Source organism: Balaenoptera borealis (assembly GCF_965194805.1).
Source record: "Balaenoptera borealis genome assembly, chromosome: 16".
Taxonomy (NCBI): domain Eukaryota; kingdom Metazoa; phylum Chordata; class Mammalia; order Artiodactyla; family Balaenopteridae; genus Balaenoptera; species Balaenoptera borealis.
In genome coordinates this window covers 32,594,787-32,619,832 of record NC_138872.1, presented here as the reverse complement: position 1 = coordinate 32,619,832, position 25,046 = coordinate 32,594,787, and the positions used below count along the sequence as shown (strand labels likewise).

General features: G+C 41.9%; 3 protein-coding genes across 8 annotated transcripts in view; 2 read left to right on the top strand and 1 right to left on the bottom strand.

Moving 5' to 3' along the window:
• Nucleotides 1–8,963, bottom strand: part of CDS2 (CDP-diacylglycerol synthase 2) — a 60,668-nt gene extending 51,705 nt beyond the window's left edge. For 2 of the 3 annotated variants that reach the window (XM_082359134.1, XM_082359136.1), the window contains exon 1: nucleotides 8,594–8,963. Coding sequence is in view for 1 of the 3 variants with exons in the window: in XM_082359135.1 (XP_082215261.1) it covers nucleotides 8,594–8,650 (57 nt within the window). In the remaining 2 variants the exon portion in view is untranslated. The remainder of the gene's footprint in view (nucleotides 1–8,593) is intronic. The other variant, XM_082359135.1, reaches the window with a different exon arrangement.
• A 5,047-nt stretch (nucleotides 8,964–14,010) lies between these two features.
• Nucleotides 14,011–19,852, top strand: PCNA (proliferating cell nuclear antigen). The gene is made up of 6 exons (XM_082359188.1): nucleotides 14,011–14,470; nucleotides 15,336–15,433; nucleotides 15,596–15,663; nucleotides 16,792–16,986; nucleotides 18,337–18,460; nucleotides 18,548–19,852. The coding sequence occupies exons 1-6, from the start codon at nucleotides 14,250–14,252 to the stop codon at nucleotides 18,625–18,627; spliced, it is 786 nt and encodes a 261-aa protein (XP_082215314.1). The 5' UTR covers nucleotides 14,011–14,249; the 3' UTR covers nucleotides 18,628–19,852.
• A 480-nt stretch (nucleotides 19,853–20,332) lies between these two features.
• Nucleotides 20,333–25,046, top strand: part of TMEM230 (transmembrane protein 230) — a 39,002-nt gene continuing 34,288 nt past the window's right edge. For 2 of the 4 annotated variants that reach the window (XM_082359248.1, XM_082359249.1), the window contains exons 1-3: nucleotides 20,333–20,481; nucleotides 22,431–22,551; nucleotides 23,891–24,013. In XM_082359248.1, the coding sequence (XP_082215374.1) occupies nucleotides 22,453–22,551; nucleotides 23,891–24,013 (222 nt within the window). In that variant the 5' untranslated portion in view covers nucleotides 20,333–20,481; nucleotides 22,431–22,452. Of the gene's footprint in view, nucleotides 20,482–20,502; nucleotides 20,659–22,430; nucleotides 22,552–23,890; nucleotides 24,014–25,046 lie in introns of those variants that run through there. The other 2 variants (XM_082359246.1, XM_082359247.1) reach the window with 2 other exon arrangements.

Genomic DNA, 25,046 nt, shown 5'->3' with positions numbered 1-25,046 from the left:
TAAAATTCAAAAATTCAAAAAAAAGATGTCATGGGTAATTTGATAGAGACCAAAGGCAAAAATTCTCTGACATAAATCCCAGCAATACTTTCTTCAATCAGTCTCTCAAGGCAAGAAATAAAAGCAAAAATAAACAAATGGAACCTAGTCAAAGGTATAAGCTTTTGCACAGCAAAGGAAACCATAAACAAAATGAAAAGACAACCTACAGAATGAGAGAAAATATTTGCAAATATTTGCAAATGATGCAATGACAAGGGCTTAATTTCCAAAATATACAAACAGCTCATACAGCTCAATATCAAAAAAAGAGCCCAATCAAAAAATGGGCAGAAGACCTAAGTAGACATCTCTCCAAAGAACACAACAGGCACATGAAAAGATGCTCAACATCACTAATTATTAGAGAAACGCAAATCAAAACTACAATGAGGTATCACCTCACACCAGTCAGAATGGCCATCATCAAAAAGTCTAGGGGCTTCCCTGGTGGCGCAGTGGTTGAGAATCCGCCTGCCAATGCAGGGGACACGGGTTCGAGCCCTGGTCTGGGAAGATCCCACATGCCGCGGAGCAACTAGGCCCATGAGCCACAATTACTGAGCCTGCGCGTCTGGAGCCTGTGCTCCGCAACAAGAGAGGCCGCGATAGTGAGAGGCCCGTGCACCGTGATGAAGAGTGGCCCCCACTTGCCACAGCTAGAGAAAGCCCTCGCACAGAAATGAAGACCCAACACAGCCATAAATTAAAAAAAAAAAAAAAAAAAAAAAAAAAGTCTAAAAATAATAAATGCTGGAGAGGGTATGGAGAAAAGGGAACCCTCCTACACTGTTGGTGGGAATGTAAACTGGTGCAGCCACTATGGAAAACAGTATAGAGGTTCCTTAAAAAACTAAAAACAGAGTTACCATATTATCCAGCAATCCCACTCCTGGGCATATATCTGGAAAAGACAAAAACTCTAACTCGAAAAGATACATGCACCCCAATGTTCACTGCAGCACTATTTACAATAGCCAAAATGTGGAAGCAACCTAAATGTCCGTTGACAGATGAATGGATAAAGAAGAAGTGGTATGTATATACAATGGAATATTAATCAGCCATAAAAAAGAATGAAGTAATGCCATTTTCAACAACATGGATGGACCGAGAGATTATCATACTAAGTGAAATAAGTCAGAAAAAGAAAGACAAATATCGTATGATATCACTTATATGTGGAATCTAAAAAAATAATATAAATAATATAAATGAACTTATTTACAAAGCAGAAACTGACTCACAGACACAGAAAACAAACTTATGGTTACCAAAGGGGAAGGGAGGAGAGGAGGGATAAATTAGGAGTTTGGGATTAACAGATACACAATACCGTATATAAAATAAACAACAAGGACCTACTGTATAGCACAGGGAACTCTATTTCATATTTTCTAATAACCTATAATGGAAAAGAATGTAAAAAACAATACATAGGGACTTCCCTGGTGGCGCAGTGGTTAAGAATCCGCCTGCCAATGCAGGGGACAAGGGTTCGAGCCCTGGTCCGGGAAGATTCCACATGCCACGGAGCAACTAAGCCCGTGTGCCACAACTACTGAGCCTGTGCTCTAGAGCCCACAAGCCACAACTACTGAGCCCGTGCGCTACAGCTACTGAAGCCCATGTACCTACAGCCCGTGCTCCACAAAAAGAGAAGCCACCGCAATTGGAAGCCCACGCACTGCAACGAAGAGTAGCCCCTGCTCGTCACAACTAGAGAAAGCCCGCATGCAGCAACAAAGACCCAACGCAGCCAAATAATAAATAAAAATAAAATAATTTTAAAAAAAAGTATAGATATATGAATCAGTTTGCTGTATACCTGAAACTAACAGAACACTGTAAATCAACTGTATTTCAATTAAAAAAAAAAAAAAAAAAGGCAAGCTATCAGACCATGCATGGTAGCATTACAGCCACGTAGCAATATGCACAGGAGGGATATGCATTTGAACAATGGTTGTTTCTCTGAATCATGGGATTGTAGGTGGATTTCATTCTCATTTGCACACATTCCTGTGATTTCTACAATACATACATGCCTGATGAAGTACTGAAATGGGGAAGATCTAAAATGGATTTTGAGAAAATAGCACTTAAATAGGTAGAGGTGGAAAGAGGGGTGACAGAAAATGAGCACATTTCCTAGGGTTGGAAATAGCAAGAGTCAAGATCCATGTCACAGAGGCTCCAAGCAGGAAAAGGGGCTGGTTAAGAAACAAGGCCATAAAGGACCAAATTTAAGAGATCTGAAACAGGGGCCATAAAAATTTTTTTCCCTTCTGTAACTCATAGGGTAGTTTCAGAACTGTACAAAGAAAGGTCAGGTGGACGAGAAGGGGATGAGAACAAATCCTGAAGGGAGGGAGCTCAATTAGAAGGATTTACAACAGTTCAGGCGTCAAGTCCTGAACTATCTGAAATAAGCCAGAGCAATAGATAAGGAATCCAGGTGTTATCTGATGAGAACCTGTGACCTGGACTGGATGAGGGAGCAGAGACACAGGGACTAATGGACTTCAAGCTGGAGCAGAGCACACGGGAGGAGGAAGGTCAACGTCTAAAACGAGAAAAGTCAAGTTTGAGACAAACTAAATTTGTGTTGACTGAGGGACGTATACCTAGGAATTTCCTGCAGATCACCGAAACCACAGGACTAGCAGGACACAGACTGTGGGGACAAGGCTCTGAGAGTCGTCCACTGAGGGATCCAGGTCAGTGACAGATATCCTCTCAACATCTCACCCAAGAGCAGAGAATGTTGCCAGTAAATCCCAGGTCTCAAGGGCTCTTTCAAAAACGCAGCAAAGTCTTCACAGAGAAGCCCCAGGCTGGACCTGTGGTGACTCTAATATAAAAGAGCTGCTGCCAAAGGGCAACAAATCCAAAGGACAGTTCAGGTCCTTTCGCACCAGCAGCAGGTGCTCATGAGCACCCTGGCAGGGGTGTGCTGCTGCTGGGGAGGAGAACCAGGCAGGGAGCAAGGAGGCGTTCACAGTGTACACTCTGCACCTTTCAAATTCTGAACCACGCACGCACTGTCTAGTCAAAATAACATGAAGTTTAACTTTCTTTAAAAGGTCACTCAACTGAGTGGGCCCTATGCCATCCCCACTGATAAGGCAAACAGCCCAAGAACAAAGATCATGGACTGGCAGGGCGAGCTGCCTAATGGGGACCAGGCCGGCCCTGGTTGGCGCCACACCACTGCCGCAACCAAGCAACCACTGCGTGGCAAGGCCTGGAAGGCAGGAACTTAGCCCAACCCCAGGAACAAATCAGTATTCTTCCAAGGAGAGCTTGGCAAAATTAACAGTCAAGAGTCTCTTTTCCAAACCAGAGGCAGTCTGTAAGTGAAAGGCTGTGCTCTGTCACCCCCAGCAGCCTCCAGCACCAGTCAGGAAGGCTGGGGAGGCTGTCACAGCACAGGGAGCAGGTTAAGAAGCTGTGTGCAGGAGTTACTCAGCAAGCTCTCCGCAAAACTAACGAAGTCAATACTCTTCACCTGTGTGGATCCCAGGAAAGACAGCAGAGTGCACAAATCAGAAATAGTGATGCACAATTTTTTCAAACAGTTTAAAGGGTGATTATTTGCACTGTGAAATTAGTTAGGAGAGTCATTTCAAAAGTTTCCCAGATGCATTCAAAATTATATGATTTCTTTAAATCAGTGGAGAAAGAATGGATTATTTGGAGCCAAAATTGATATAAAATCCTGGACCCTTTCCTCATGAGCGCAGACACCAGCCCTCCCTCAGAGCTACTGAGACTGTATACAGCAGACCTTGGATTCAGTGAATGTTCTAAAGAGAAAATGTGTTAAATACTGAATGACTGATCATCGCTAGAACAAACAGTTCTAATACTTAGAGCCATCAACCAGAAAGCATTTATTCTGAGCAGCCTCACATGCATCTCAGAGTGAGGAACCGACACCTTGCTGGGAGTTTCTTTCAAGGATACCTGAGTGGCTGCCCCATGGATGGACTTAAAATGTATAAATCACCACTTTTCCAATGACCAGGAAAACCAGACCTAGTCAACTTTTTCTACCAAAAAAAAGTTTTCTCAGATTGTCAACATTCATATATATATATATATATATATATATATATATATATGCACACTCACACACACGTGTGTGTATATATATATATATTTGACATTTTGAAAGATTTTGCTATTTTTCTGATTTTGTAGCCACATAAGAAAGATATGTGATATTTGGGCTTCTTTTTTTTTAAATCAAAGTCAATCAATGCAGAAGCGTTTAAAGTCTGTAAATTAAGTTTGTATCCTACAAGGCAACATTATGCAACATAATGAGTAAAAAGGAATCAGAAGACCTTCATACTGTTAACCACTCTGCATCTAAAGAACTGTGTGACCTTGAGCAAGTAACAAACACTCTGGGCTTCGGACATCCTCTGCAACCCCTAAAATCCCTTCTAGTTCTAACAGCTGATGAGAGCAATTTAATATTTTTTTAAAATGTTAAATGCTAATGAAATATCATAAATTTACGCAAACATAAAACATTTTCAACAAAATTAGCTTTTTGAAAAAACTAATTTTAAGTAGTCATAAATTGGAAATGAGTTTTTAAAATAAAATTATACTGTTTGATCAACATAAATAAGCAACTTAAAATACTGGGTTATAGGACAAATCAATCTTTCCTCTTCTCTTCCTATTTAAGTCTGGGAGCCATAGTCAAGGTTTACTGATTTTTCAATACCCAAATTATTTCTCAGTGTAAAAAAAGCTTTAAAGCATAAAGCATTTCTCCTACATCTGAAGTAGTCATAGCTCTGAAAATAAGATTTTATTATTTCAGTAGTTCACTCTTAAAGCCTATCAGAAAACCACGTTTAATTATTCATCACTGTTCTAAAATATGCTATGAAGGGAAGATAATTGCATGCAGCAATGTTCCTTCTACAGCTAAAGTCTGACTGTGATTGAGCACTGAAAAATTCAGTAAGAAAATGAACTGAAAAGACGGGTCATAGAAGGCCAAGCTTTGTCTATAAAACTTTCTTTAAAAGGCGATAAATAGGAAGACTACTCTAAACACTTATATCTTGAAGATTTAATAATCTTCCAAGAGTAGAAGGTGAATATTACAGGGTTTTTTCCTATAAAACTATATTTCAGGGCTTCCCTGGTGACGCAGTGGTTGAGAATCTGCCTGCCAATGCAGGGGACACGGGTTCGAGGCCTGGTCCAGGAAGATCCCACATGCCGCGGAACAACTGGGCCCGTGAGCCACAACTACTGAGCCTGCGCGTCTGGAGCCTGTGCTCCGCAACAAGAGAGGCCGTGACAGTGAGAGGCCCGCGCACCGTGATGAAGAGTGGCCCCCACTTGCCGCAATCAGAGAAAGCCCTTGCACAGAAACGAAGACCCAACACAGCCAAAAATAAATAAATTAATTAATAAATTAAAAAAAAAACAAAAAACAAACAAAAACCAAAAAACTGGCTCTTCCCTGTTAGTTTGTTTAAAAAAAAAAAAAAACAACTATATTTCAACCAGAAACAACAATAGCTAACACATCATCACAATGCGACAATTCCTGTTCCACATATGTAATGTGCATACTCATTTAATCCACATGAATATCCTCTGAAGCATATGCTACTTTTTATCACCCTCGTTTTAGAGATGGACAAGCTGAGGCTTTCATACAAGTGATTTGCTCAAAGTTACACAGCTGGTAAGTAGCAGAGTCCAGGCTCAAGACAGATCTAGCTGACTCTTAAATCCCTGCTCTTAAAACCATCAGTCTTCAGTTAAAATTTAAACTCACCTTTCTAAATGATGTCTCTATTTCCTCTCTATACTGGTTTCATTGACCTAGAAAAGAAGCCTTGAAATGAGTAAAGCTCTAGTTTAAATAGCACTCCAGCATCTAAGTACAGCAGAAAACCCCAGAACCTTCATTCTAACCTCCAAAACAAAGTCTCCTGAAATGCCAACCCAATCATAAATTTTAAGATGCCAATCTTTGGGCCCACATTTCATTCTTGTCTTTCCTAAGCTCCACTGGAAAAACATGGATCAGTGGAAGGAAGACCACTTCCAAAGCTTAAATTCCAAGTTTCTTAGTTTGGCAACAATACTGTGCTTTGGGAATTTAAAATTATAAGCACGGTTCCCAGAGGAAAACGTTTCCTTTATTAGCAATTGGCTTTGACAATTCCATTCTAGGATGCTAAATATAACAAAATACCTTCTGATTTTTATAATAAACACATTCCCCAGATTATTTTGAAACGACTGTCTGCTTATTTATAAGACACTTTGCCACAACAGTTAAGCAACTGAAACATTTTTTTAAATCTTTCAAATTTGTTCCAGTTCTTTTAATGAATTGACCTAATACTGTTTTCTGAATTCTTCTACTATGAAATAAGAAAGTTCCCATTTCACCATTTATTTCCCTAAAAAGATATCCTTGTTTTATTAGTTCTAATTTTCTTAAATTTTAACCCAAGAATATCAGCAAAGCCAGAATCATGGAAGTTTGAAATCCCATGCGTGGTAATCAGAAATATTGAGCAATGGAGCAACTGTCTTGTTCTGGGCTAATGGACTACATAAGGCTTTTAACAGAAGGCAAGTAGGTGCCGTGTTTGTGGAGCAACAAGCACTTAGTGAACCTCAAAGCCACAGGCATTCTGTCATCATATAAGCAGCTTAAGTGCAGTTGTAAAAGTTAAGGTACCTTTAGCTGGATAGTTCCTCATATCCTCCCTACCTACAACAGGGGATGGGAAAGTACTTAAGAATCAACTGGCACTTTTGTCTGGGAGATGGATCCAAGTAGTTAGGTGGGGAGGGTAGAAACTTTGTTTCACCTCGTAACCTCATGGTTTTTGGGTATGTGGCTTTGCTTGTTTTTACCACTAAGTAAGTCTAATTATTACAAATAGCTTTTCAAAAGTACAACCCACTAGGTATCATGCCTTCTTTTTTTCTACCTCTTCTCACACCTTCTAAAACCACAAAGTCCCATTAACATCAAGTCTGATCTCTCACCCTTAAACAAGGCTACACAGCCTCCAAATATCTGTAAACTCCCCAACAGGCATATGCAGTGTGGCAACAGAGCTCTTCCAGGCCCAGCTAGGGTATTTAATGGGAAGATTAGAAACTTCAAAGTACCTTGTCTCTGTAAGTGACTCCTAAACTTGCACCCAAGCCCTAAATTTTCTCCAAAACATACTGTAAAAATCAGTATGGAGAGTTCTCCTTGGGTGATCCACTATCATAACCAACAAAATTGTTTAAAATCCCATTATCTTTCACCCAAAACATTCCTTCCAGTATAACTCCTGTTGACATCCTGACACCTAATCTTGTGCTTTCTTCCTTCCTGATATCTCCCTAATGTTCCTTTCCTCCAGTTACCAAAAACGGAAAGCTACATAAATGGGTGCTGTGGGCCTAGTGTAAAGCAACAGGGATTGGTGGGAACAGCTGTTCTTCAGTTCCAGCCAAACGTTAATCAGGTGGGAATGTGATGGCAGATCTTCCAATGATCCAAAATAGGCAATAAATTCAGATTGTTGGGAGAAATATTCTGGTTTTTAAAGCAACACAGGGACCAAAGAAAACAACTGCAGGTCACCTGTTGGCAACCCGCGAGTCAACCAGTCTGTTTCATTCTGGTCCATGCTCCCTCAGTCCAGTCTACACATCACTGTCAGTTCAATTTACCAAATAACACTGCTCCTGACCACTGCTAACTCCAGGCTCGAAATACTACCACTAAGTTTATGCTGTCATTCAACGTCCACAGTAACATAATGACTCCTTACCTTCCTCAACTCCCTTACACAAACCTTTCACTTCAACCAAGTAAGTCTACTGCCCTCATCCCTCAACCCCAACCAGCTACGTCCCTGCCAAGATGGCCTCTGTTCTACCCTCCTCCTCTACCCCATCAACGCCCACATCTGAAGCAGGAAACAAGCCCATCTTTGGGGAATATACCTTCCAACACCTGCTGACTGCATGAATTAAGAGACTTCTCTGCTTAAAGCCAACAGATTTAACTTTCGAGAAGGGGTTTAAATCTCCTAACAGGCAAATCACATGGCCTTGTCTTGTTACACCTCCACCCCCAGATAACATTTTAAAGAAGATCAGAGAGGCTAAGTCACGCTAAGAGGAGTCTTTCCGGGGTCTCGGCGTCTTCACACCCAGGAAGGCCTCGGGGAGATGGATTGGCGTAGGACCCTGCAACCAGTCCTGCGAGGGCTGCGGACGTGCGCAACCCCCCGCGCTCTCCTTTCTGCGCCCCGGAGATACCACCCCCAACTGGACCCCAGAGCCATGTCCCCGGGACCCCGACCTGCTGAACCCTGCCGCGAGCTCCGCGGGGCCCAGCACCCGAGGACCCTTCCCGCCGACCAGGCCCAGGGCCGCCGACGGCCGCGCAGAAGGGTCAGATGGCAAGACGACCCCTCTGCGCGCGCCCCCGCACGGACCTCCGGGGGACTCCTCTGCCCCGGCCGCGCCCACCCGATGCTGCCGCTACCTTGTCCTCGGGCGGTGCGTCCGGCTCGCGGGCCATCCTCTGCCTTAGCTCCGTCATACTAGAAACACCAGCGCTTCGTCGCTGCGGCCGAGTGGCGCAGCCGCCGGGGCCGGCAGCTCAGCGCGGGCGCGCGCGGACTCTGCTCGGCCAGCCCAGCGTCGCCTAAGCAGCGCGCAGCTTCGCAGCGGCTCCTGGCCCCACCGCAGCCCGGCCGCCAGCCCTGGAACTTGGCCCCGCCCGGTGCAGCCACCGCCCTTTCACCCGGGCACAGCGCGACCAGCCTCCTCCAGCCCAGGCCCACCAGCTCCTTCTCTCGGGAGTGCCCCGAGCGAGCGCGCACGCGCACCGCGGCCATCACAGCCCCGGAGATACACCAATGGCGCGAATCCGTCAGGGAGGCGGGGCGGGGGGCGGGGCAAGCGGAGAGGAGTGGAGAGGCGTGCATTGGATAGCAGCATGAGAGGGCTGGAAAAGGCGTGCGTTTCTGAGGGAGACTAGTCAATGGGAGCTCGGGAACTGGAGCCCCGGGTCTTAGAGATAACAGCTTGCTGGGGGCCATGGGCTGCAGCCCCGAGGCTCCAGCCGGCCTAGTGCTTGCTGCCTTCGGCTTCTTGTTTTCAAAAGCCAGGGATCTTCCCTCTCACTGATAAGCAGACGCTTGTTAGGCCCTGAGCGGAAAGGCCTGGGGAACCCACCTGTGTAAAAGGAGGAGATTACGTGATAAGGAAGTGAAAGCCAAACTTAAGTCTGCGTTGCTTTGCCAAGTTATCTTCCATTTAGTGAGCGTTAATTATGTGCTGGGCACTGAACTATGTAATCTCTTTAATGTATCTCATTTTATCTGTACAACGCTTGGAAGTGGATATGATTTTCATTTTGCAGCTAGGGTCTTCCACGGTTATTCAGCTTTCTTTTCTCTCTTCTGGACTATTGAAGGATATTTTTTGGACAGGAATGCTGCCTGCTTTGTTCACAGCCCGATCTCCTATGTACCTGACGCATCCCAAGTACCTATTTAATAGATTTAAAGTTTCTCCTGAAAGAAAATGATTTAACCAAGGTCTCATGGCTAGAAAGTGCCCACTAAGAATACGAACACGGATCTGTTACCAACGCCCTCTTTAACATACTCCCGGCCTTCCTAAATTCATTGTTAATATCTGTGTTGCTCAGCATTGCCTTCAGCAGTTCCTGTTCGCTGCCTTTAAGTGATGTAAGACAAGTATAAAATGGGGCCCCTTCCCTAAGCATATTGTAATTTAACAAGGAGAGAAATTTGGACACATAGGAGTTGGAATTTTGTGTTAGCAATTTTGACCTGAACTGTGAGGTTTGGGGAAAGTAGTGAGAATTCTGAAAAGGGTGTTATATTTTCTTGATTTCTATAAAAGTATATTCCCAAGTGCCTATAACACTGCTTCAAAGTGACAGTAAAATAGGTATGGAGGAACACTGAACTCAGGGTATGCTTTGTTCCCTATTAACGCACAAATACTTGGTAAGTAACTCTGATTACTTCTTTGGGAAAAAAAAAAATCCTATAGATTGAATTTCTGTGTCAAAGACTAAATAAAAAATTCCAAGGATTTTCATACACATTTCCAAATTCCCACTGGAAAAATTATACCAATTTATACTCTCATCTTCAAGTCATGACAGTGCCCACTTCCTTATATCCTTCCTAAGAAATGGGTGTTAACACAAGTTTTACTAATTTAGTAGATTAAAATTTTATCTCCCTTTAATTTATGTTTCTTTGCTTATTAATATGCTAACCATTTTTCATACATTTACTAAGACTGGACCTTAGGCACTAGAAGCCAGGGACCTCTGGATTTTGTTTAGATACATAAAGTGCCTTTTTATTCAGTTTGAATTGGGTTCTCTGTTGTGGAAACAAAGTATATTAACCAACACAAATTTTTAGGCACACTGAAGTTTTAAAACTTATGTAGTCATTCCTTATGTTTTATGGGTGTTTTTCCTTTTATGTTTAGAAGTCCACAGCAAGATCTCTTAAATATTTACCAAAAAAAAAAAATATTTACCAAAATATTTTTCCATTTCTTATTGGGTTTACATTTATTTGAATTTTAATTATTTAATCTATCTGGAAATTATTTCAGTAAACAGTTATTAGGAAGAGTCTATAGCTTTACTTTTTCCTAGAAGTTTAACGAATTGTTTGGTCATAATTTAATTCATTCTTTCTCTCACTGATTGAAATAGCTCCTTTACTAGTTGTTAAAGTAATCCTCTTAAAACAGAAATTGGGGACTTCCCTGGTGGCGCAGTGGTTAAGACTCCACCGGCCAATGCAGGGGACACGGGTTCGATCCCTGGCCCGGGAAGATTCCACATGCCGTGGAGCAACTAAGTCCGTGTGCCACAACTACTGAGCCTGCATGCCACAACTACTGAAGCCTGCGCGCCTAGAGCCTGTGCTCCACAACAAGAGAAGCCACTGCGATGAGAAGCCCGCGCACTGCAATGAAGAGTAGCCCCCACTCTCCACAACTAGAGAAAGCCCGTGAGTAGCAACAAAGACCCAATACAGCCATAAATTAATTAATTAATTATTTTTTTTAAAAAAAACCAGAAATTGTCTCATGCCAAAGACCTTCTTTTGAAAACTTTCCTTTTCACTTATAGAGGGCTTGTAAAAGGCTATAAGACCTCAGCCCTGCCTCTCTTTGCAACCTCACCTTGCACCACTCTCCCCATTGTTCAGTGTGTTCCGGACACATCAATCTTTAAGTCCTATTGTATGTCAATTACATCTCAATAAAACTGGGGAAAAATACTTATAAAAAAAGCTTTGAATTTTAAAACAAACGACTACCTGAACACTTTCTAAGCATGCTGTCCTTTTTAAACATGTTATTCTTTAAGCGTAGAATACTTTCTCCCACTCTCCAAACAGCTAGTTTCCCTGGTAAACTGCTACCTCCACAGAAGGCCTTCCCTGACCACAGGTCATAGCCATTCTTAAGTCATGGGTGGAGTTTAATTGCCATTTAAAATACCTTCAAATCACACTTCGATTTGGCATTAAACCAAAATGTTATTATGTAAGCAGAAAGCACAGAAACAGAGTAGTAGAGTATACATTCGTTATTAGTGAAGCAAATGTTTCTCACTGGAGGAATGAATACATTCCACATTTTGCAAAGGAACTGATACACTAAAAGGACCTGGAGGGACTTCCCTGGTGGTGCAGTGGTTAAGGATCTGCCTGCCAGTGCAGGGGACATGGGTTCAAGCCCTGGTCTGGGAAGATCCCACATGCCGCAGAGCAACTAAGCCCATGTGCCACAACTACTGAGCCTGTGCGTCACAACTACTGAAGGCCGCACGCCTAGAGCCCACGCTCTGCAACAAGAGAAGCCACTGCAATGAGAAGCCTGAGCACCGCAATGAAGAGTAGCCCAGCTCACCACAACTAGAGAAAGCCCATGCGCGGCAATGAAGACCCAACGCAGCCATAAATAAATGAATAAATAAATACTTTTTAAAATAAATAAATAAAAAATAAAAGGACCTGGAAAGGAAAATACCTACAAATAGATGAAACCGTTGTGTTTTGATATAAAGATGTATGCAAAAGGATAGTTGATCATACATAGAGGAAGTTAGTGCTAGTATCAAAATTTACGAATGGGTGGCAGAGACTTGGAAGAAATTCCAGAGACAATAGAGGAGCACTCTTAAGAATGCTGCATCATCCACACCCTTGACGGCGGAGTATGATATATGGAAAAACAGCAGTATCAGTAACTGAGTGAGAAACTGCATGTGAAGATATATTACAAGTGCTCTAACCAATATATATATATATAGTGTGTACATATTATGCACATGAGTGATATATGATACAAATTTTTTTTTTTTAATGTGATGATCCATTTATTTATTTATTTATGGCTGTGTTGTGTCTTCGTTTCTGTGCGAGGGCTTTCTCTAGTTACGGCAAGTGGGGGCCACTCTTTATCGCGGTGCGCGGGCCTCTCACCACTGTGCCACCAGGGAAGCCCATATACAAATGTTTTTAAAAGTCTAAAAGTTCTTTTGATAATTACAGAATCGACATTCTAAATGATAAATCATATGATAGTTTGATATTTTATTTTCTTGTGCTACATAAAATAATGGAGCATCTTACAATTTAAGGTACCTTAAATTCAGTGAAATAGATACACCTAATAAAATTGCTAGAGGGAGAGAATAGAGTAGGGAAAGGCAATTTTTTAAGGCATAATGGTTGACAATATTCTAGACTTGATGAAATACATGAATCTTCTGATTGAGGAATACAAAATTCCCTGAACAAGAAAAATAAAACTAAATCCACACCAAGATACACGGTAGAAAAACTAAAGAATTCTACAGACCAAGGTAAAATATTAGAAGCAACTAAAGAGAAATGCTGTAAACAAAGCAAAAAAGAAACAAAGGGGGGATATTTATAATAAGATTATTAATATATGAAGTACTCCTTTTAATAAGAATAAGACAGTGGTCAAGAACTATATGAACGATATCCAACTTGCACCAATCTTTTAATACGCAAACTGAAATTTCCACAGAAGCACAGATTTAAAAATGAGATTGCTAATATCTATAGAAAGAAATATTAGGCGAAATGAGCATGCTCGTAGTCTTGGCTGAAATGTAAATTGCAATCTTTTAGAAGTCAATTTAGTAACATATATCAAAATTTTAATGTGTATGCTCTTCGATCCAGCAATACTTCAAGGAGTTGCCCAAATTACAAGCACTTTGTAAACTGGTTACATACGTAGGATATTATGCCATCTTTTTAAGAGGTGCTGATACAGAAAACATGTACATGGCATACAATTACACATGCTTTATTAAGTACTTTGCAGAAGTGTCTACGGTATAAATTCATGTTTTTTTTTTTAGAAAGTATATTTGTTGAGAAAATAAAAAAGCTTAGGAAGTTGCATACGGTAAATAATACGAGTTTGGTGTGTATGCGGCGGAGGAGGTTTAAGAGCTGGTGGTCAAGACAACTTTTTTTTTTATCATAACTGTACACTTCTTAAAGCAGCACTCTTTAGGCTACAAGGTGGCTCTTCCTCCTAGCAGGCTGGATTTGCGTTTCACTTTCGAGGCCGGAAATTCCCTACCCCTCAAGAGGAAGATTAAGCACCACGAAGAAGCAGTTCAACAACCCCCTACTCTAGGCCTGACCTTCACGCTCGCCCGGACTTTTCTAACGTCCGGTTCCGGAACGTGACAAAAAGGCGGGGATTCCCGCCGGTCGCCTATCAGCCGGCCCTCAGAAGGCGCAGCGCTCATGCCCCGCCCCCACGTTCGCACCCTCCAATAGATGTTAGGGGTGGGGCGGGCTTCGTGCGGAGCAGGAACACGATTGGCTCTTCAGTCTCTCCGCCCAGGCAGCAGGCGGGGCAGCGTGGTGACGTCTCCACGAGGGGCGCGGGGTCGTAGCGCGCGCTCGCAGACGCGGCAGTATTAAATTGCTGCAGGCGCGGCGGGCTGGTTGTTGGTTTCCTCCGTGTCAAGCATTCGTGAGTCAGTTTTCCAGCTCGCTCTCATCTTCTGAAGCCTAAGCCGGCTACACCTTCCTCCTTCCTTCCGCCAGCAGCCGTGTCGTTGCGACTCCGCCACCATGTTCGAGGCGCGCCTGGTCCAGGGCTCCATCTTGAAGAAGGTGCTTGAGGCGCTTAAGGACCTCATCAACGAGGCCTGCTGGGACATCAGCTCGAGCGGCGTGAACCTGCAGAGCATGGACTCGTCCCATGTCTCCTTGGTGCAGCTCACCCTGCGCTCCGAGGGCTTCGACACGTACCGCTGCGACCGCAACTTGGCCATGGGCGTGAACCTCACCAGGTGAGCCCCTTAAGCAGCGGATAGCCGGGCCCTGATCCACCCTTTCTGGCTCTTGGCGGGAGCGCCTGCGAGCCGGGCCCTCATTGGCTGGAGTGGGCCATCTGCGCCTTCTCATTGGCCTGCGGCACCGGTGGGGCGGGACCCAGCAGAACGCGCGGTTCGGAAAGCCCGCGCTGGCTGCAGCGCGAACCGGCTCTTTCCGCGCCAAAGTCACAAAGCGGGTGGTGGCGGGAAAATGACGGACTTCTTTGCGGTGCCAGGAAAAGACTGTTGCAGAGCTCTTTGGTCATTAAGTGCAGGCGGCCTCGGATGAGAAACCTTGGTGCTGGTTGACTTTAACGGCTTTATAATGTGTCCTAGTTCTTTCGCCCTAACTAGGGCCAAGAGTATTTCTTTTACTACTGAGTTGCGGTGAGCACCCCAAGATCCCGGTTTGAGGAAAATTTTCTCCAGGGCAGTGCTTTCAACTTTTGACCACTACCTGTCTAGTACATACACATGTTTAAATCTTAAAGCTTGTGAGAAATATTTACCCGTACTACATGCAGTGTGTTTTAACAGGTTTATTAAATCGTTTTTAAAGATCGTTGGCCCAATAATTTACTTCACCAACCAAAGGGATTTGCAGTTCATAAAATACTGCTGTTTTATTTATATACAGAAGTGAAATTGCTCTTGGTGGGGGGGCTGTTTAGTTTAAGTATAAATACTACCAAATTGCATTCCAAATGGCTGGACCGGCTTACACATGCCCCTGGAGTACGTTTCTCTAACTCACCAATTCGGCAGATGGTCTAATGGTTAAAAGTGGTACCTCCTGGTTTTAATTTGTTGATTTTAAACCCTTTGTTCTTCTGTGTTCTAGCATGTCCAAAATACTGAAATGTGCTGGCAATGAAGACATCATTACACTAAGGGCTGAAGATAACGCGGACACCTTGGCACTAGTATTTGAAGCTCCAAGTAAGTCGCACCCTTCTACTGACTTATGCTAGAAGAAATTAAAATGTAGTGTCAGTATTTCCCAAGGCTGAGAGAAATTTAAGATAATGTTTGTGATGACTGTAAAATATACCTGATAGTTGTAAACTTACATGTTCTTCAACATTTGGTTTCTTTTGGTAGATCAAGAAAAGGTTTCAGACTATGAAATGAAGTTAATGGATTTAGATGTTGAACAACTTGGAATTCCAGTGAGTATCAAAGTTTCTGATTGAGCATACTGTACAGTCATGATAGTTACAGAAGATATATTAATATAATAATTTAAACCCTACTTCCTAACAGAACTTTTTCTGTATAACTGCTCATGCATGTTCCAGAGTAGGGTATTTAAGACTGACGTATTGGTCATTTTATTAAGTTATGGTGTTCTACAGTGGCTCATTAGTTTGAATTTATTTCTGCCAAGTGAATATTTACATTAACCTCTGCATCTTTTTTAAAATTATTCCTAGAGTGCTTGATTTTTTTTTTTGTTTTTTTGTAGATCTTTATTTTTTTAATTTTATTTTTGGCTGTGTTTGGTCTTCATTGCTGCGTGTGGGCTTTTCTCTAGCTGGGGAGAGGGGGGCTATTCTTCATTGCGGTGCGCAGGCTTCTCGCTGAGGTGGCTTCTCTTGTTGTGGAGCATGGGCTCTAGGTGTGCAGGCTTCAGTAGTTGTGGTACTTGGGTTCAGTAGTTGTGGCTTGCGGTCTCTAGAGAGCAGGCTCAGTAGTTGTGGCGCACGGGCTTAGTTGCTCCACGGCATGTGGGATCTTCCCGGACCAGGGCTTGAACCTGTGTCCCCTGCATTGGCAGGCAGATTCTTAACCACTGTGCCACCAGGGAAACCCGAGTGCTTGATTTTTATTGAGAGAAGATTTTAAAGCTATTTTAGCAGAAATTCATTATGGTTAGGTTTATCAACATCAAAAGTGAGAAGAGGTGTTGGGATGTTTAAAATGCCTAACATCATATTCTCTTGTTTTGGAAAGCAGACCTGTTTGCACCATCATCACTGTATGCCATACCCTAATGGCCTCTTGATTTAGCCCTACTGTAGGGTGATAAGGTGGAGGCTCTTGTTCCCGGGATAGTGCATTTACTGTTAAAAGTTTAAGCTCTAATTTGTTTTCTTAGTATGGTTATTCTTACAGCATACTTGTTTTATATCTGCATTTATTTTTTGAGTGGTTAGAGTGTTAAGAAATTACACAATGAGTGATATTTCAAAGTAATCAGAAAATCTTGAATTCTGAGTTCTTGTTTAGATGCTGAGTCTTCAGAAAGTGAGGGTGCCAAATCTTTCATTTCCATGACATTTAAATTTGTTTTATAGGAACAAGAGTACAGCTGTGTAGTAAAGATGCCTTCTGGTGAATTTGCACGTATATGCCGAGATCTCAGTCATATTGGAGATGCTGTTGTAATTTCCTGTGCAAAAGATGGAGTGAAATTTTCTGCAAGTGGAGAACTTGGAAATGGAAATATTAAGTTGTCACAAACGAGTAATGTTGATAAAGAAGAGGAGGCCGTAAGTAGTTTTTAAGTAAACAAAATACTTTGAAGAAGAATATTAGGTTATGTCTTAGCCTGCTAAGGCTTCTATAACAAAATACCATAGACTGAGTGGCTTATAAACAACGAAAGTTTATTCACAGTTTTGGAGATTCGGAAGCTGGCAGATTTGGTGTCTAACGAGGGCCTGCTTCTTGGTTCACAGACAGCAACCTTCTTACATGGTGGAAGGGGCAAGGGAGTTCTCTGGGGTCTCTTTATAAGGGCATTAATCCCATTCATGAGGGCTCTGCCTTCCTAACGCTAAGCACCTCCCAAAGGACCCACCTCCAATACCACCATATTGGGAATTTGATTTTAACGTGAATTGGGGTGGTGGTGGGGGCCACAAACATTCAGTCTTTAGCAAGGTAATTGCTAAAATTAAAGAAAACTCTAAAGAAAAACAGACAGAATTTGCATTTCCAAGTAAATAATATGTGAGAATTGAAACTTTTGAAATCTGCAAGTGATCTTATAGATGCCATCTAACTTAAATTTGTGAGAAGGGAATGCAAATTTAGTGCAACCTTTATAAACTGTAGAACAATGGGTTTGTGTATCAAACCCACACATACTCTTAAGGATAGGATTGCGAGGCTAGCTTTAGCTTTCTGGAGGTACTTACTATGTTTTTACCAAATAATTGAGCAACCCAATAGGATCTAGTTGAGGGGAAAAATCTAGCTGTTGTGAGTTCTTATGTAATCCTTATATTAACTTTTAAATAGAGTTTAAAAATACATATATTAGTAACAAATATATATTAGTAACAAAACTCCAGGGGCTGATTCTTTTCTCCTAAATTACATTTCACTCCCCTGCCAATCTTGATTTTTGTTCTTCTCTCAAATGTTACTTAACCCATAGGGAATTCTCTGGCCGCCCAGTGCTTAGGACTCCGCACTTTCACTGACGAGGGTGTGGGTTCGATCCCTTGTCGGGAACTAACATCCCAAGAGCCGCACAGCTAGACATTTTTAAAAAAGGAAAAAATTCACTCATAAATATTTTAATTTATTCGTAGTGTAAACATTTTATGACACCTAAGAAAATTATATTAAGGAATTTTTCACTGTTCCTACTTACTTGGTTATTTCAGTTTGTTTGAATCAAGATTTTAATAAGGTCCGTACATTACAGTTCATTGAGATACGCTTCTTAAATTTCTTTTAGTCCATTGGTTCTCTCTTCAATTTCATTTTCCCTCTATTACAATTTTATTTGTTGAGGAAACTAAGTCATTTGTCAATGTATGTTAGAAATGAATGGGTTGTAGCTTTCTTGGTGTTTTTCAGTATGATGAATCTTTTGTTTTCCCCCTAAGGTTACCATAGAGATGAATGAACCAGTTCAGCTAACTTTTGCACTGAGGTACCTGAACTTCTTTACAAAAGCCACTCCACTCTCTCCTACAGTAACACTCAGTATGTCTGCAGATGTACCCCTTGGTAAGATAATAAACTTGTTGAATCTTGTTTTGTAGGTAGTGTATGTGGTACTTCTCAGTAATTAATTATATTCCTGTTTTCTTTCAGTCGTAGAGTATAAAATTGCTGATATGGGACATTTAAAGTACTATTTGGCTCCCAAGATCGAGGATGAAGAAGGATCTTAGACATTCTTAAAATTCAAGGAAATAAAACTAAGCTCTTTGAGAACTGCTTCTGAGATGCCAGCACATACTTAAGCCTCTTTTGTCTTTGTACCTCTGAGTACATATGTAGATATTGTTTTCTGTAAATAACTTTTTTTTTTCTCTATTCTCTACAGTTTGTTCAAAGAGTAAAGTCCAAAGTCAAATCTGGTCTTGTTAACCTAGTAATAACTTTGCCTTACCTAGGAATACTCGTTATAATTTTTATAAACAAAAGGGTTTTGACTCTAAATGCAGTTTTAAGTATTGTTTTCAATTTAAATAAAAGTCATTTGAATTTCAAGCATCACAGGACAGTGCCTTCATTTGGACCACGATGGTTGCAAGTATCCTAGAGAATTCACAATTCAAGCAGCTCACGTAAATGAGCTTATTTTTTCAGTCTAGAGCAGGTTGATATGACATTAGATATAGTGATACAAAGTATTCCAAATACAGCAGGTGACAAAGTATTTTGGGGGATTCATTTGCCAAACTTATTTTGGTATTCTGACTTGAGCTCAAGAAATGAAAAGGGGAGAGTAGGACAAATATATAATATTTTGTCATTTTTGCTAAGCAGAAACTAACACTTTACAGAAGCTTAATGTACCCAAAGTTCTGTCAGCTTTATAAGACGCATTGTTACAGGGCAGTGTTTCATTAGCCTAGGGAGCTTGTACAGGAGTCTTGGAAGTTTTAGTAGATCTTATAGGTCCCAAGGAGTATGTCTGTGCAAAAATAATTTATCTAGTGTAAGTAGCCTTTTGTGGGGACTTACTCCCTTAAAGGATGAAGGTGGCTTAAATTCCATGGATGTTGGATTCAACCAAGAAAATGAAAAAGGCCCAGCAGTAATTGTGCTACAAGGTCACAAGTTGGCATGCTGCATATTGAGAATTCCTTTATTGTAGTCCTTTTTTCCGGTGTATTTTGTGTTTGGTGGATTAAATGACAGATTTCTGTCGTACTTGCAGTGACGGTAGAACTCACTGTATCCAGTAACTATTCATTACCTTCTGTGTGCCTGGGGTTGGGGAAGGATATTGGCTGCAAAGGGGCCTGATGGAAATTTTTGGAGTGATGAAAATATTTTATCTACGTTGTGATGATGGCTCCAAGACTATATGCATCTGTCAAAACTAATCCAATTGTACTTTATCATATGTAAATTATACTATAATAAAGCTCGACATTTTAAAAAGTTTCACGTGTTGCAAAATGTCCCTTGTGGCCAGACCTCTTACCGGGGTAAGGCCTGAAGACGAGGAGCGGGAAACTGAAGCGCAAGAATGTGGGGCTACTCGAGAGTAGCGGGTGGGGTATAGGGCGGCGCGGCCCGGGAAGGCGGCCTTCCCTGGGCATAGGTAGACCTGACAGCTCCGGCCTTCAGGGAGCTTGGCCGGCTCGGCTTCCGCCGCTCGAGGCGCCACTGAGCTCCCTACACTACCCTAGGGGCCGGAAAGAAACACGTAGCCGTCTAGCCCTGGACCTGTGACCCAGGCGGCCCGGTTACCTAGACAGTCGCCCTCCGCGGCGGAGGTGGTCGGCAGCCAGTCCAGCCCACTGCGCCTCCCGAAACCCCACGGGGCGCGCTCCCTCTGCGTAGCCCTAGCAACCCGAGCACACGCCCGAAACCGGACGGGGAGTGGAACGGGGAGGCGTCGCTCCCGGTGACGCCACGTCCGGCGTGCTGTCTTCCGACACGCCATTTCCGGCTCCCAGCTGGTCTGGGGCGGGGAGGCAGTTGGGGGAGGCGTACTGTGAGGTCTCCGGCTCGCCTGCTGCGAACCGTGAGCTAGCTGTCTGCGCGCGGGCGGCCTGGCCCGGGCTCCGGTAAGGCGTGCGTGCGGCGGGGCGGGGGCGGAAGAGCTCGACTCAGGTTCGCGGTGTGGCCCAGACTGCGCTCCCTGCCGAAATCAAGCCCCGAGTCCTCGGTGTGGAGCGTTCGCCCTCCCGGGGCACGGCTGGCCTTTTTCCAGAAACTGGATTTTGTTTTCCTTCTAAAATCATGTCGGTCCTTATTTCTCTTGTTGGCTCGGTCTGGAGGCGGGCAGGGAAGTCGTGTGTAGAGGCGCGTAGTGCGAGGCACTGTGCTAAGTGCTTTGCTGATGCTTTCAAAATTCTTGCAGCATTCAAGTGCTGAGGAAATTTTGGGGTTGCGGTGAGGCTGGTAAAAAAGCCTGTTGGGAACTTGGGCTGGTACCGGAAAACATTGATTTACTTTTTTCCTTTCCCCTCTTTTAGAATTATTATTCTTTGCTACCAAAAAGTATTCGTCTCCCCTCTCCTTCACGCCCTGCGCTTTTTTATGTTTTGATGCGGTTTATGAAGTTAATGTCAGAGTATGTAAACTATTTTTTTAAGACTAATACAAATCAGAGGTGATTAAATGCTCTCAAACCCCCCCACTTATTGGTAGTTTGGACTTTAAGTTTTATAGAATTAAATTTAGATTATCGTGTAGTCGGGATCGCAACACCTAAAAACATAGTATTTGATGGAATTTGATCTAACCCTTTTAGAAAAGCATGTAAGTAAGCATACTCTTATTTTTTCAATACTTGATTTCTGCTTCAGTATATAATTACTAAAAAGGGACATGAGCATTTAGCACCAATTCCTTTATAATGCTAGTTAATTTAGGTTGACTGCGGGCCACTTGAAACAGCTCATTAACATTCAGTATTAAGTATATATAAAGCACTTAAAACAGTACCCGTCACTTAATACTAGGTAATTGTTAACTACCATTATAATGATGATGATTATTTGCAAAATGTCATACCAGAGGAAGGCCGGTCTTTATGTTTTATGTTTTTTTTTTTATGTTGCCCTTATTGAAATACTTAATTTTGTTTTTTTAAAGATATGTTTCACTTTTAGAAATCAAATAGCTTCATGATCAAAATTTACTTGTTTCATTCACATAACTTTGTGATTTTATGCAGGAAAAGTACACAAATTAAAATGTTTTTCAATTTAAATGTCATTGTTTTTTAATCTTATCTACTGTGTTTAAACTGGTGACATAATAACCGTGATTTCATTACTGGAGTCAGCTTTGACTATTTTGAACAAAAACCAGGTATTTATTCAGAGTTTTTTGTTTATTTGTTTGTTTTTAATGTAGCTGTAGAAGTAACCTGGAAAGTGCAATCGCTGCTTTCAGTGCTTGGGGTGGAGCAGAGAGGCAGGCAAATCAGAGGACCCTGGTACAACACTGGTAGCCAGTAGCTTATCCAAATTTACAACAAGAAGTTTTACAGATCTTTTGTATTAAAAGGATGATATCTGTCAGAGGGAAATAGGCAAAATGCTGATGTGAATGTATTCCATTTCCCACCCTCTCTCCTCTCTCCCTGACAAATAAGAGAATCACTTGAGTATATGCTCCTCTTGCTTTTTCTGGAAGCAGGGACGGGGGACAGGCAATACTATACTATAGCAGAATGGTTGAAATGCCAGATGGACTTGGATTTAAGTCACCACCCTTTCACCTACTCACCATGTGACTTTGGAAAAATTAGGAGGCAGAGAAACATTGGTGGCAACATAAACATGAGGTCTGGTTCTTGGCAAATGTCTTGATTCTTATTCTACCAGGACAAACCAGAGTAGATGCATAATGAGTATGCTTTCACTTGTCAAATGAATATCAGGTTCTAAGAGCAATGGAGCCTAAATTGCCAGTTGCTAGTATGACATTGCAGCCCAGAACTCCAGTATGTATAACAAACACATTGTTGTAGCCTGCAGACAATAATACTTTTCTTTGTTTTCAGACTGTAACTGTGTCAGCGTGTTATGATGCCGTCTCGTACCAACCTGGCTACTGGAATCCCCAGTAGTAAAGTGAAATACTCAAGGCTCTCCAGTACAGACGATGGCTACATTGACCTTCAGGTAAATGCAGAAGGGACCTGATGAGATTGGCTGGCTCTGTTTCTGCTCAGTTAGCAGGGAAACCTTCCAGGTAGAGGTTTTGCTCACTGTCCCTAGATATTAGAGGGAGCAGCAGGAAAGAAACTCTGCTCTGCGATTTTCAGCCATAGCCTGCAGAAGGAAGGACCTTGGCAGAGCAGTTTCGAACCAATATAAATATTGTCGAAGAAATTTTAGTTGTAATGCCAGAGTTCAGTAGTTGCAAATTCTGTGTAGTTTATCTGGAAATAATCAGATTGTCTTTTGTTAAGTAGAATTTTTTAAAGACTATGTCATCGGTTTGTTTACACTTCAGTCAAAACCACCAGTTCATCTTTTAAGGGAGAAACTAACTGCTAAAGCCAGCAGATTGTGGGAATCTTCCTTCTTTCCTGATGTCATGAGATCCAATTTATTAAAGGTATTCTTTGTGGCAAACAGTAAGTAAAACAGAGAATATTTATTAAGTTTGTGTCCTACCCTGATCATTGTTTATAAAATAGTTAATGGTGTAGCATCTCCTTTTGCCCACTTCCCTTTAGAATAGAATATTTTAGGTGGAACCAGGACCGAAGAGGAAGTGTCAGGAACCCATCCTTTTAAATATAAACAAATCAATTATTCTTTGTACTTTTTGGACCCACACTTGAAGGAGAGAGTTTTGGGGTGTTTTTTTTTGTTTTGTTTTGTTTTTAAGTGCGTCTGGGAAGCTTCCAGTCAGTTAGGTCAGACACAACCATGAGCCAAACCTTAGGAATTTGTCTCTGAATCTTAACCTTGAATTGAACTTGTTAATAAGGCAGGTTATTTGCCTTGTGGGGCAGGCAACTAATGCTTTAGAAAAAGTTTATTTTAAAACCTTTGACTATATGCCAGCTTAGCTTTGAATGCCAGAAATCACTTATTTTCTTTCTTATTTTCCAGAGCATGATGTACACTCTTAATCCCTGTAGATTAGTACAGCCTTCCATGTGCCAAGACACGTTTATTAAAAACATGTCTAATCAATGAATGACCATAAAGTGTCTTTTGTTTTTGTAAGAAAATAATTTTTTTACGGTACAATGAATGGTCTGTGGAATGAGACTAAAACGAGAAAGAATAACAGTCTGGGACTCCCTCCCTCAAGTTATTGTTAGAGCAATAACTAGAGCTTCATCTCCTGCCAGTCCTTTTCCTTTCTCTCCCAGAGCTGCATTGGGTAGTAGGACTTACTTCAATACACACCAAGATTGGTTCCTCTTATCCTCTCTGCTTTAAAGTGTCTGAGCCCTGGTATATTCATAATGCTCTTCCTTGTCTTTTTTTGTTTCTCTTTCAGTTTAAGAAAAGCCCTCCTAAGATTCCATATAAGGCCATTGCGCTTGCTACGGTGCTGTTTTTGATTGGCGCCTTCCTCATTATCATAGGCTCCCTCCTGCTGGCAGGCTATATCAGCAAAGGGGTAAGCTGAGGGGCTTGTGGGATTGCCATGAGATGTTTAAAATGTGAGCCAGGACTCACATTTTTATATTCAGTTTTATATTCATATTGAGTACAGTATATTCCAGCAGAAAGGAGAAAAGGGTTTTTTTTTTAGATTTTGTTCTCAGATAACAAGACATATTTCTTCCTTTGAGATTCCACAAACTTCTCCCACTGTTCCTATGAGGTGGGTGTGGCAGGTAGGCAAATTTTCCCTCTGAGATGTTGGGCAATTTTCCCACCATCTTAGTTTGGAACAGCAAAACTGAGCCTAGCTTTGAGGATTCCTGACTGATAAAGGCCATAACTGGAGTAGAATGCTGTTATTATAACTTTGCAGTTATACTACTGTAGTTAGTGTTTGGGGAGAAGCAGTGAGGCTTATATAGGTCTGGGGCCACTGACCCAGCCAGGACTTCTGGCTCCTAGATCAGATCTTTCTTAAATTGGATTTGGTTGGAGTTTCTATTGAGCTTCAGTACGATACCTTAGAAACCTAAAGTAGTTTTTGGTGGTTCTTTCTCTTGGATTGTATACAGATGCTTATACACAGCATCTAAATTGTTCTAAAGTAATACTGACCATAGTTCACATCTGTTCTTCAACACACACCAGGCCAGGGGATGATGGTCACATTGGTCTGCAGAAGGAACAAAGCCAAGAGCTAAAACTGGGGGCATTATCCTTGGAACTGGGAATATTAACACTGTCACAATAAAATGGCTACGTTTGGCTTTTGAGACCTGTATCCAATTTGCCTTAGGTCCTAAACTATTATGTGGCCACCAGAGGCATACTTGGTGCTGTCTAAATTTGAACATCTAACTTCAGGACTGTGCCTTCAGTTAACTTTCATTGCAACATGCATTGTTAATCCCAGGGGTATAGTCAAGATTCTATTAATGATGTAAAAATTGAGAGTGGAGGTGAGATCCACATGCAACAAATATCACTTCACCTTGTGTGCTTTATAAAAGACTACTTTATAAATAAGGATAAAGGTGTTAATTAAG

What these genes read in the sequence shown, in the direction of transcription:
- PCNA (XM_082359188.1), top strand. Translation starts at nt 14,250, where the DNA reads ATGTTCGAGGCGCGCCTGGTCCAGGGCTCCATCTTGAAGAAGGTGCTT. An exon ending in TTGAACAACTTGGAATTCCA is followed by an intron (nt 15,664 to 16,791) that starts GTGAGTATCAAA and finishes TTTGTTTTATAG; the next exon opens with GAACAAGAGTACAGCTGTGT. An exon ending in GTCTGCAGATGTACCCCTTG is followed by an intron (nt 18,461 to 18,547) that starts GTAAGATAATAA and finishes GTTTTCTTTCAG; the next exon opens with TCGTAGAGTATAAAATTGCT.